Source organism: Macrosteles quadrilineatus, unplaced genomic scaffold (genome assembly GCF_028750875.1).
Source record: "Macrosteles quadrilineatus isolate MER2022 unplaced genomic scaffold, UCM_ALF_1.0 Scaffold_13__1_contigs__length_4303367, whole genome shotgun sequence".
Lineage (NCBI taxonomy): Eukaryota > Metazoa > Arthropoda > Insecta > Hemiptera > Cicadellidae > Macrosteles > Macrosteles quadrilineatus.
In genome coordinates this window covers 2,546,202-2,560,218 of record NW_026542606.1, presented here as the reverse complement: position 1 = coordinate 2,560,218, position 14,017 = coordinate 2,546,202, and the positions used below count along the sequence as shown (strand labels likewise).

Below are 14,017 nucleotides of genomic sequence, written 5' to 3'. Positions count from 1 at the left end.
CATTTATAATTTTATTTTTAAAACAGAGCTATTTTTTGATTAGTAAACCTTCATTCGAGTTTATCATTATCAGCAAGTTTGGTTAGTTTGATTAGGTTATGATAGTTTAATTATATTTAATTCAAATTAAATCTACAAATTATACATTTTGACAGCGACAGTGATACAGATAACAATTTTCCGCGAACAGTTAGATAAGCTATGCTGATGCGCCGGCCGGTATGATTCGGAAGCGTACGACATGGTGCGGTGGTGGGGGGTGATCTACTGATCTGATCCACGATCCTCCGATCAGTCCGATCCTCGGACTTGCACTGGCAGTCTAGACGCTAGTCTACCACGCAGCCTAGCCAAGTGTAACCCATCGATGATGAATGATGATAGCGTACTAGGCCTAGGCTTAGTTAGTTGATAATAAAAACTCATTTCAATCATGTCATTTAGTTTCTCAAATGACACTGCTAATATTTTATTTGAAAGTAAGTAATCATTAACTTTATTGTATCAAAATTTTAAGTGTGCAAGGAATTATTTTTTCACCTAACCTCAAAGTAGGACATTTAAATTAAATGTTACAAGGCTAAACTTATTGGGTAACTTCTAAAAAAGCATCCCCTAAGACTGGTATTGGTAAGATTTGTATTTGAAATAAAATACTCAGTTCTCAAGAATTAGGCTTAATTTTTAATTTGTATGTTTTTTTTAGTAGGGTATAACCATGTATAACTTAAGAGCTTGATTTCTATATTAACATGAGAGATTTTACCTGGACAATTTTATGAGGTTGTGCAGAATTAACTTACATCAAAGCTAAATAACCACTAACCTTTTTTCCTGTCGCTCTTAAAGGAAAATCTAATTTTTCACTGTTTTTGTACTAATTTAGATTTTATGTTTCACTTAGGCTATTTGCCATGTTTGACGGATAGGTAAGTTAGAACTAAACTTTTGGCCTAAGTTAAGTGGCAATCTAGCGGATATGGATTTAACCAACTTTAATAGCCATGGCTGTTCCATTTAGAAACTACAAAATGTCCCTCCCCCATTCATTAATTTCTAACTAAGGTAAACAACATCTTTGGTTTTTCTAATAGTAGGCCTAACTTAAAACTTATTTGGTAAATATTTACCCTACTTACACTGGGATATGATGTAATTTTGATATGTCTACTTACAGTAGGCCTATTTTTTACGCTGAATCCAAAAATGCAATCAGTTTTGGTCGGAGAGATTCCTAAGTGGCCGTACAGTTAAATAATTAATATTAAGCTTAAGTTTTAGCGAATTTCCCATATAGGGAATAAGCTATTACCGTAGTACTCATGGTAAGACCTGGACGCGGGACCGATTTTTTTTCATTTTGAGGTCCCTAGAGGCCAAAAACACCATCCGTTCAAATTCATATATAGGCTATATATATATGTGTCCGTTAGCGCGATAACTCAAGCAAAAATTATCCGATTTTGATGAAATTTGGTACAAACGTGTAAACCTACGTTTATTCGAACGAGTTCGCGAACCAGCATGATCGGACCATGGGATCGGGTGTTTATGGGGGCTTTTATGGAGTAAAAATGGGTTTTTCCCATTTTTGACCCAAAAAACATAAAATTTTGCAATTTCTTTCTAAACTATTTTGTAGAGCTTAAAAAAACAAATAATTTAGTATATTGAACCGTTATAATGCGCCTAATGGTTACGGAGAAAATTCCAAAAAATTGTAAATTTAAAATTCCCATGTTATTCTTATGGATAAAATAAAAATTGTTGTAGTTTACTTGTTTATGGATAGACATTGATAAAATTTGGCAAATTTATTTATTTTCTCCCATACTATTCATGTATGGTCAAAAAACACTTTTTACCTTCCCCGTAGCAGCAAACCTAAGCACTTGTTAAATCTAATGTTATTTAAATAGGGAATAAATATGTCTTATTTATGGAAATATTTGAGTAAAAATGTAATCAGACAAGTTGAAAGTCGCTTAGTCTGCAGATTTGCTGCGGCGGGGGTATTGTTGATTTATTATAATATCTGTGGTATGGATGAGTCCAAGTTCTAGTGGCGACTAACACTAAAAGGGGTGGAAGGTTTGTGGAGTGGAAACAGCTCTCAGTTGTTTACATTCAATACTAAACAGACAAAACCACACACGACGCCATGAGAGCAAAATCAGAGTTACAATATGCAATAAATAGATTTTTAAAAGAAAATGGACTTTGGTGCTGTTTAGAAAATACAATAAATCAACTACGATACATAGGCTAAACTAATCACATGAACTTAAATTATAAAACAAAATAGAATTTATTCACGTAAAATAACAGTTATAGAAGCTAGGCCACTGCCGACATGATCATCGTTCTCATTCCAATCCTCAACCATTGACTAATAAATGCCTCAACGTCTGTTAATGAACGTGCCGTAGTGCATAATCCCATTGTGTCTAAAAGAGAAAACATACCACAGTGCATAATTTAATGTATCAGCAACTAATAAATTATATTACATACTGGTAATCTAATCTAATCTAACCTAACCCAACCCAACCTTTTAATTTTTAAATCGCATTTTATGTCAGAAAAGGCATGTGAGGAATATAGGTCGGACTTTATGCGGATTCGTGACTATATTAAGTTAAGTCCTTTGAAGTGAGGTTAGATTAGGTAAGTTAAAGGTTAAAATGCTTGCTCATTTTTGATAGGCCCTATCGTTATTTCATTGTGTTCACCCACTATTTAATTGTGCAAAAACAGTCTGGAAGTTGCATAAATTAATGAGTCGGTTCATTATAACCTAACCTTTACCTTCCTAATCTAACCTCACTTCAAAACACTTAATACAGTCACCAATCCGCATAAAACCCGACCTACCTTCCTCCACAGAAAACGTACTACTATAACCCAGAATGCCAACCGCATGGTAAAAAGCATTAAGCGTTTTGAGAGAGCTTTGCCTGTCAATCCGTAGGCAGCGCCACCAGCGTTGCTATGCTGAGTGCATGGCAACGCTGGTGGCGCTGCCTACGGATTGACATGCAAAGCTCTCTCAAAACGCTTAATGCTTTTTACGATGCGGTTGGCATTCTGAGTTATAGTAGTCCGTTTTCTGTGCTTCCTCACATGCCTAAATAAGAACTGATTAACTTATTTGGTTTCAAAACGAATTGATTTGATTTCATTCCGCATAAACAGTTGTTTGCTCTTCTCACTCAGTCCTCACTCCTCACTCAGTACGGACCCGTCCAGAACACGCCATATTACCATTACCTTCAGTACCGCTCAATTATCCTTAGATTAGTAATCCTAACCTTCGTTTTACGGCCACTTAGGAATCTCTCCGACAATAACTGATTGCATTTTTGGATTCAGCGTTAAAAATACCTACTGCAAGTAGACATATAAAAATTACATCATATCCCAATGTAAATACAGTAAATATTTGCCACTTATTTTTCTTAAAATTACAACAGAAAAAAGTTATAACTTAAGTAGTTATTTTCTTTTAAAATATCTTATTTAGGTTTAGTTATCTTTTTTACTAAAAATATTAGGCTTTACTTATATATTACTAGGTGAAACCCGTTGAAATCGACAGTTACTTTCAAGGATTACCCTAATTCGTCTAACTGCGATAAATTGAGTGAAATTATACATATTTTGATCATTTAGCATTGTTTAAAGAGTAATAAGTGTAAAAACAATGATATTAATTGCGTTAGTTACCAAATATGGTTGATTATTGAATGAATAAAAAAATTCCCATATCGTACGTCATCGGAGATAGTATGTTATCTGGTTCCTTTGCAAGAACCTTTAAATAGTATTAAAATCGTATTGGTGGATCTTTTGAAGTTAAACACTTTCAAGATTTCATCAGTGTAATGCAGATAAATCTATGATTTTATTTGAAAAAAAAATCTGTTTATTGGGAAGACACGTTCTAACTTCAAAGGGAGGTATATACGTTTACAGTGTAAGTTTGATTTTTCCTCCGTTACGTCGCGTCAGTTCATATCGTACTTCTGTGCCAATGAATAACCCTCTAGCACAGTTTTGAGAAATTTGTTGTAGGGTTAGTGTTAAAGCTGGAATTTCTAGACATGGGGGATGTCAGTTAGTTGACTCAGCCTTCATCAATTACATAAAGTTGTCAATATAATCTCTCTACGGAATGTTAGGTGTAGTGGAATATACTTGAAGTGAAGTTGGCTTTTATTCTTGAACTGTTAGGGTACTCCTCATTTATATGGTCTTGCGGCTTCATTGGCAACAAATAATGCAAATGACATAGCAATGAGGCATTCCCAAAAAGCAAAAATAATGTAAGTTGGCTGTCACGTAAATATTGACGTCTACATGCATTGTTAATCAACGTATCTTATAAAGGATGATGTGATCTAGTTTAGAAGGAATAGGCTATGACCTTTCTGTCATGACAGTTGCTGCTTAAATAGTATTTACTCATTGGGCCATTTTTACAGCCAAAATGTCGTGTTATTTTCAATAATGTTACCAACCCAGTGGGCCACGGTCCGTAATATAGGCCACTGTAAATACGTTTGTCAAGATAGGTACCATTTTAGGCAAGGTTTCTGTGCTTGGATGTTATTAGACACGAAGATGTTATTAGACACAATGTTATAAGAGCACAATAAAATTATTCTGCAGGATGAATTTTCCGTTAGAGAAATATAAGCCGAATTATAAATGTCACAATGCGAGTTTGAGCATTTTGTAACTATATGAGGAAGTTAAATAGATTTTTTTTTAGATGGCTGCTCAGTGCCCTTTAAAATATATATTTAAGAGATAAATTAAATGGTTTTTTTGCTGAGTAGCGCTAGTAAACATGCACAACCCTTTTCCTTAGTCTAATAACATTCAAAGGCTCTCTAAGAGTTCAAGTTCTTATTTGTATACATATCTATATTACGTTTTCACTAAGCTAAAAGAATACATTGAAGTAGGCCTAACCTCTCTGAAAAGTGTGCAGTATATTGCAGTATTCCAGCTTAATGACTTTCTAAATCATGCACATATTTCTACATAAATATTGTAAAATGTTTTATCCAGTTGCTGTAGACCACTATTAATTTAACAAAATATGGACACAGCTCAAATGGGCACCGTTCCCTTCTGCACTTGTATTATTTTATACTGTATTACACAATCGAAAATTTTTACAATGATTGAAAGCATGTATGACAATAATCTTATGCCAATGACCCTATGATGATCTGTCTAGAGTAATATGATAAAACATAGGGGAAAGGTATGACAAAGGCAGACACCAACCCGTAAAATAGATATAATATAGTTCAATAAGAAATAATTGTTATTGTGATAAAAGGATTTTCCACTGATTTCGTAATGGAACCTTATATTGCAACACATGACATGGTATAGAAGAAAATCAATTTTAAAATCAGAAAATAACATAATACTTCTTTTGGACAATTCAGTAACTCCCTATGCTCCCAATAAATGTGTGTTGTTTAAAATTAACAGCTGTTTTATTAAAAAGTATTATCCACATGGCCAAAATGTAAACAAATCTGTGGAGGGATCTTTAAAGGCTTCTGGGGCAGAGCCCTAAGAGAATTTACTTTGTTTTTCTTTTGATAACTCATCTACAGACCAAGACCTTTCTTTGGACTCCTCTACCAAGTTTCTACGCCCCGCCGTTCTCTCAAATTAGTGGAGGCAAAGTTTACAATTAAATATTTAGATTCCCCCATGTTAATCTTATGGGAGAAAACCCAACTTTGGTGGAAGATCCTGACCAAACTAATAAAGATATCATAAAACGAAAAACACGTTGCAAAACTACAGATCAGGGCATTATTTTTTACACTTAAATCATCAAAATCGGTCCAAAAATGAGGGAGGAGTTCTGTTAACAAAAATCGGCTTAGCGTATTATATATATATATAGGTACTAAAAGGCTTGTGTTAAGGGGATATGGCAGTGAAAATGCTAACTTCCTTAAGATTATCACTAGGTCTTTCAATCTTATAGGCTACCATGTGTTTTATAGGCATAAAAATCAGTATTAACATAGTTAAAAGTAAATTTTTTCGTTAAGTACACCCTTAATATTTTTTTTGTTCTTTTTTTAGGTAATTAACTGAATTTGATATAACTTCAGTTCTAATTAACTTATTGGATTTTAATCATTAAACCACCAGTTTGCAGGGAATAATGCCCTCTAAATATTTAGGTAGAAATATAACTTGATTTATTACTTTTCATGGGCCATTTTGTAATTTACAAAAAAATAAATTGGTTTTCTGTGGAAATAAAAAAATCTTTTTTCACTTTAGAATAGACATACATTTACAATTCTACCTAATTATTTAGATAATAATATTCTAAACACTTGGTCAAAATTTGAATCATGTAGCATAAACCGTTTTGAAGATATATCAAATTTAGTAGGCCAGTTAAAAACGTTAAAAAACTGATTAGGGGGAATCACACGCTAAAACACTTGGCACAACATTTGGCACTTGGTACACTTGGCAGTGTAACCATGGTGATACTTATTATTGAGTTATGTATCAACTTTTTGTTTATGCAAGCATTTTATTATTATTATATTATTATGTAGCCTAATTATTACTTAATAATTATTATATTATTAATATTAATAATAATAATAATTATTATTATTATTATTACTAAATTAAGTCAATGATCGGATTTTTTAAAAATATTATCTGTATTATTCATAATATAGCCTAAGCACAAAAAAACATATTTTTTTATTTTTGACCAATTTTTTTATTTTTGACCAATTTTTCTTATTTTTAGCATTATAAATAACTAGGTGGCGTTCGCAGAAGCATCCACAAAATTGAGCGGAGTCATCAAGGGTTCATATTATATTGTTTTTGTAATACTGCAGTAAAAACAGTCGTATGTAGCAGTAAAAGTAGCATTTTTACTCTTTAGGGAGTAAAAATTGTTTTCAACGTCTATGGAGTAAAAGTCAGCTGTTGTCAACTCAGTTGTAAATTTCTATTGTAAACGATTGCATGTATCAAAATATGTATCGACTCCCTCCCACACTCTGCACTGCAAGCCTTACTACTTCCTTCGCCATTTCCTACGTCATATACCTGTTTCCTTCCCTTCTCAGCATTTACGTATTAGATACATTTATCTAACTGCCCAAACGGTTCCCCCACTCTGCACTGCTAGCCTTTACTACTTCCTTCGCCACTTCTTACGTCGAGGGGCCTGTTTCCTTCCCTTCTCATATCATTTTAGGATTGAAGATACATTAATCTAACTGCCTCAGACGGTTCTCACACTATGCTCATACTTTACTATTTCCTAAGCCATCCTGTACCTGTTTTCATCACATTCCATAGCATTTTAGTATTTTAGATATGTTAATCTAATTGCCACAAACATCGACCACACTCCGCACTGCTAGCCTTTACTACTTCTTTCACCATTTTCTATGTCGTGGACATGTTTCCATCCCTTCTCATAGCATTTCAGCATTGCAGGTACATTAATCTAACTGCTACAAACGGTTTCCAGTTCCCACACTCCACACTGCTCACCTTACTACTTCCTTCACCTCTTCTTACGTCGCGGACCTGTTTCTATCTGTTTCCATAGAATTTTAAGATTGTAGATACCTTAATCTAATCGTCATAAACAGTTCCTACACTCCGTACAATTCCCTTCTCATAGCATTTAAGTATTAGATACATTTATCTAACTGCCCAAACGGTTCCCCCACTCTGCACTGCTAGCCTTTACTACTTCCTTCGCCACTTCTTACGTCGAGGGGCCTGTTTCCTTCCCTTCTCATAGCATTTTAGGATTGAAGATACATTAATCTAACTGCCTCAGACAGTTCTCACACTATGCTCATACTTTACTATTTCCTAAGCCATCCTGTACCTGTTTTCATCACATTCCATAGCATTTTAGTATTTTAGATATGTTAATCTAATTGCCACAAACATCGACCACACTCCGCACTGCTAGCCTTTACTACTTCTTTCACAATTTTCTATGTCGTGGACATGTTCCATCCCTTCTCATAGCATTTCAGCATTGCAGGTACATTAATCTAACTGCTACAAACGGTTTCCAGTTCCCACACTCCACACTGCTCACCTTACTACTTCCTTCGCCTCTTCTTACGTCGCGGACCTGTTTCTATCTGTTTCCATAGAATTTTAAGATTGTAGATACCTTAATCTAATCGTCATAAACAGTTCCTACACTCCGTACAGTTCCCTTCTCATAGCATTTAAGTATTAGATACATTTATCTAACTGCCCAAACGGTTCCCCCACTCTGCACTGCTAGCCTTTACTACTTCCTTCACCACTTCTTACGTCGAGGGGCCTGTTTCCTTCCCTTCTCATAGCATTTTAGGATTGCAGATACCTTAATCTAATCGTCATAAACAGTTCCCACACTCCGGACAGCTCGCCTTTACTACTTCCTTTACCACTTCCTACGTCACGGACCTGTTTCTCTCCCTTTCCGTAGCATTTTAGGATTGCAGATAACTTAATCTAATCGTCATAAACAGTTTCCACACTCCGGACAGCTCGCCTTTACCTGTTTCCCTCCCGTTCCATAGCATTTTAGGATTGCAGATACCTTAATCTAATCGTCATCAACAGTTCCCACAGTCCGGACTGCTTGCCTTTACTACTTCCTTCACCACTTCCTACGTCACGGACCTGTTTCCCACCAGTGCTATAGCATCATAGGATTGCAAATACCTTAATCTAATGGTCATAAACAGATCCCATACCCCGAACAGCTCACCTTTACTACTTCCTTCACCACTTTCTACGTCGCGGACCTGTTTTATTCCCTTCCAATAGCATTTTAGGATTGCAGATACCTTAATATAATCGCCATAAACAGTTCCCACACTCCGGACAGCTCGCCTTGACTACTTCCTTCACCACTTCCTACGTCGCGGAACCGTTTTTCTCCCTTCCCATAGAATTTTAGGAATGCAGATACCTAAATCTAATCGTCATAAACAGTTTCCACACTCCAGACTGCTCACCTTTACTACTTCCCTCACCACTTCCTACGTCACGGACCTCAAGCTCAGGACTATCTCAAGCTAATGTCGTCATTTGATTATATTTATGATCCATACCGTTTCTGTTTTAATATCTGAGGAATAATGCTAACAGCTATTTCTTTATCTACTGCATTCAAAAGTCAACAGCTGATCATATGACTTTTTTTATGTGTCAAATACTGCTTCCATAAGGATTACATTGAAACATAGAGACCCATTGGGGCGGATTCCTGAGAGACTTTTTTAACGCCATATAGATGTTGGCACTCACCGATAGGCCTATGGTCTTTATCAAAATGCAAAATTTGAAAACGATTGATTAAGCCGTCTAGGAGGAGTTTGCGTATTACGAAACGCATAAGAGACGGCGTATAAGAGCTTCGCTCAATAAATAATAGACAAATTTAAATACCCCCGCCGCAGCATACCTGCAGACTAAGCGAATTTCAACTTGTCTGATTACTTTTTTACTCAAATATTTCCATAAATAAGACATATTTATTCCCTATTTAAATAACATTAGATTTAACGAGTGCTTAGGTTTGCTGCTACGGGGAAGGTAAAAAATGTTTTTTGACCATACGTGAATAGTATGGGATGAAATAAATAAATTTGCCAAATTTTATCAATATATATCCATAAACAAGTAAACTACAACAATTTTTATTTTCTCCATCAGAAAACATGAGAATTTTAAATTAAACTATTTTTGAATTTTCTCCGTGACCGTTAGGCATACAAGCGCTTCAATATACTAAATTATTTCTTTTTTTAAGCTCTACAAAACGGTTTTGAAAGAAATTGAAAAATTTTTTGTTTTTAGGTTAAAAAATGGGAAAAACACATTTTTACCCCATAAAACCCCCCATAAACCCCTGTTCCCATGGTCCGATTATGCTAGATCGCGAACTCGTTAGAATAAACGTAGGTTTACACGTTTGTACCAAATTTCATCAAAATCTGATCATTTTTGCTCGAGTTATTGCGCTAACGGACACATATATATATATATATAAATATATATATATATGAATTTGAACGGATGGTGTTTTTGGCCTCTAGGGACCTCAAAATGAAAAAAAAAATCGGTCCCGCGTCCAGGTCTTACCATGAGTTCTACTGTAATAGCTTATTCCCTATATGGGAAATTCGCTAAAAATCACTTTCTTAAAAAAATTCATTATTTCCCTGCCATATCCCCTTAAAGTACCTCCCAGATAGGGAGGAATGATGATGGAACAGTGGCTCAGTGATGTGAACTACGTTCACCTTGTGCATTGTCCTCACCAAGAACGACGTCAGAGGAGTGACTGTCGTGTAATTCATGCATGTTGAGTCTCGATATTGTGCGAATTATAAATGAAAATGACAAAGGTAGGCCTAGAAATGTGGCGAATTGTCAGAAATGTGGACAGGAAATGTTTTATCAATTGCAAAACATTAACTTGGCCTAACTTATCTCCGGGACAACTGTGTAACCGTCATCTGAAGAATCAGAAGCTTAAAACCTTACTAGCTTACGAGGTAGTTAGGCCTATTGAGTATAAGTAACTTAGCCTATCTTTGTGCAAATGATTTATTTTGGAAAATTAAAATTTGCCTAGAGGTCTGTAGGCCTACACATCCACACACACACTAGACATCACTTTGAAAACCAACAAATCACTAATTTTGACAAAAACAATACTTCTTTTATGTCCTACTTTACCTACACACTCAGATAACTTAACACCTAAATTAGTTTGTATTATGCATTGCGTTATAGACCACAGAAACTTCTAAAAATAAAAATGGTGACCATATTTTATCTAGTAGAAAACCGGAAGTTTTGGACAAATTTGCCCTCCCCTCTGAAATCTTACCTAACCATAAAACACCAAATTAGTAATCTAGAAACAGAAGCATATTGCCAAATAATTTTGCCTTTAAATCATTTTTGCTAAATGCATTACCAGATTGTGTGGCCAATGTTAGCTATCATATGCATATACAGGGTGTCCCGTAACTCTCTGGACACATGTATATAGCGTTATTGCTTAGGTCAAGACAAACACATTTCGCCATAGGAACATGGGTCTGTGGTGCCTAGTTTACCAACTGTCGGTATTTATGTGTTTTTTACAAAAATATTAATAACTCCTAAACAGTTTGGAATACAGCGTTGAGATTTTGCAAAACTGTTTATCGTATTAAGACTTATCTTTGTTTAAAATTATACTAAAAAATCATTAACTGTTTCAAAATGGCAGCAATTTAAAATATTTGATGCAAAATTTCACAAAAACCATTAACTTAACGAAAAAGTTGCAAGTAACCAAAAATTTTGTAAATTTCATGTAGTTTTTAATGATACCTTATTTGTTAAGAACGGATAAATAGTAACAAAGAAATGCCTTCTTTTCCAAATGCATGACCACTTTTCTCCATTTAAACAATGCTAAACATCGTAATAGGAGTATTAGCATTGTTTAAATGGAGAAAAGTGGTCATGCATTTGGAAAAGAAGGCATTTCTTTGTTATTATATATCCGTTCTTAACAAATAAGGTATCATTGAAAACTACATAAAATTTACTAAATTTTTTGTCTCTTGCAATTTTTTTGTTAAGTAAACGGTTTTTGTGAAATTTGGCATAAAATATTTTAAAGTGCTGCCATTTTGAAACGGCATTGTACGTACTGCGCTTGTGATTAACTAAAAATAATGGTGAAAGAACAACGAAACCAAGGTCTTCTGGTTAAAGACGTTATTATAGTGTTTGCGAAAAAACGTCGTACAGTAGACTCTCTCTTATCCAGATACCTTTTAACCGGACATCGGATTAACCGGACTACACCCGGTGGAAATGACATCTGTTTAACCGGACAATTTTTATCAGCACATTGGTTTAACCGGACTAGATCGGCAGGAAGTGGGCAGTACTGAAACAACTGTTTTCGTGGGAAAGATTTGAGACCAGTGACAACGTGTCTAAATACAATGCTCTCCTAAATTTAAGTCAAATATCACAGTAAACAGTCCGTTTTAAAGAGTTTTTGGGGACGTCGGTTTAACCGGAAAACCCGTTATCTGGACTGGCCTCGGTCCCGAGGAGTACGGATAAGAGGAAGTCTACTGTATGGAAAAATTTTCACCTTTAACATATCAAAAGTAAGATGTAAATGTTAACTGTCCTGTCGGGCAGTATTGTGTACTCTGTTAAAACCTTTACAGTATTAAGTATTGACTTTTGATTTATTTTGTGGTGACAATGTAAAATTGTATTTAAATTATTAAAATGACATTGAAATGTAGTTAATATTATTAACTGGAAACATCTAGTTACTACTGATTAGACATTGACATACTTTATTTGCACAAAACATTCCATATAGGTATGCCATAACATTTAGAATAGGTGCATTGTCAAAATTAAATCCATACATAAAATTGTTCATCTGCTCAGAAATTAAACAATTTTCAGTAGGCTATAATCTTTGTAATGGTTTTGGCTATACCACATCTTCCAGCTTCTAGGCAAAGAATAAGAACTATACTGTATTGTAAATAAGATCTCTCTTTTATTAAGGTGATCTAACTCCGTATTGTGTTTCCAGATAAAGGAGAAGGCCTACCAGATGTAAAAGAGGAAGTTGATAGTTTACAAATGAATAGTAAAAATGCAGCATCAGGAAAAAATAAGTTGTCAGAGGTGAACGAACTTAAAGAAATTGAAGACGAGTTATCAGAAGAGCTAAAAGAAATGGAAGAAGAAATGGAACTTCTAGAACTAAGTGCAAGTAATTTTCAAGATGAGGCAACATTTATTGAAAGCAATGATAAAAAAACCAATAGAAGATATAGTTTGCGCCCTCAGAGGAAGTTACAATCAACTCATTGTGATAAGTTTTCATCAAATGCAAAAAAAAGGGCAACCCCTACACTGCCAAAAAATGGTACTTTGGAAACAATTTTTGAAAATCCAGTGTTTACTCGAAAAAATGGATCATTATCGTTGATGGGAAAAACTAGGTTGAAACGGTACTTGTCATTTGATGATTTTGTAAATAAAACTAAACAAAGACACAGAAAATTAAAAGTGAAAAGATTAAGAAGAGGAAAAAAGCAATCCAAATGTTTGAAAGTATCAGTTGAAGATGTTAAATTGAAATTACAATCTCTTGATGAAGAGGTTGCTTGGATGTCTGATGATGGTACGAAGTGATGTAGGTAACATACTAATGAGCTGACTTTTAATTTTACTGGTACGCCGAAAGTGGGAATCTCCTTTAAGCCTACTTAAAGATGGTAAAATTTACACATTATTTAAAAGACTGATTTTTGTACACCTTTAATATCGTATTTTTAACTTTTATATTTGCTTAAGCATTCTGACTGTGTATTTACCTTTGCAATAAAATAACAATATCAAATTTTGTATGCATTTATCTTCCTTTTGGGATTTGATTTGAAACAGTAGGCTACAGTGCATATTAATTCACATTTTAACAAGTCTGACCTGTAGCTATGATGTAAGATTACCTAAAAATATTGTTGTTGGGAAGTAGTAGGACATTGTGTAACGGTACGTATTCCTCTTGGAATACCCACTGTTACTTTGGGTGACATAGCTCAGGAATGAAACTCAGCACTCGCTTACAAAACCCAACTTTATTAATTACTGTACAATACAATATTTGACCCTCCTATTACAATTGAGACTAACAGACTAGTATGATTTTTCTTTAACTCAAAGAGTTTAATTGAAAAATGTTCATAAATAAAGATTTTTGTTGTTGAATGGCAACTTCACTGGTAACTTTAAACATGAACAATTGAACAAACATACATAAAACAAGGTGACATTTAATTGTGGATGTAGCCTCCGGATTGCCAAATAATATTAAAAAGGTTTAAATACCTGCTATCAAGCAATCCAATTTAATTGCAGTTGCAAC

The 14,017-nt window shown here is 34.5% G+C and overlaps 1 protein-coding gene across 1 annotated transcript; it reads left to right on the top strand.

The window, feature by feature from the left end:
* Positions 1-308: 308 nt before the first annotated feature.
* LOC129004926 (uncharacterized) lies at positions 309-13,492 on the top strand. Its single transcript, XM_054433635.1, has 2 exons — positions 309-479; positions 12,677-13,492. Exons 1-2 carry the CDS (start codon positions 434-436, stop codon positions 13,282-13,284), a joined length of 654 nt encoding a protein of 217 aa, XP_054289610.1. The 5' UTR covers positions 309-433; the 3' UTR covers positions 13,285-13,492.
* The last annotated feature ends 525 nt before the right edge of the window (positions 13,493-14,017 follow it).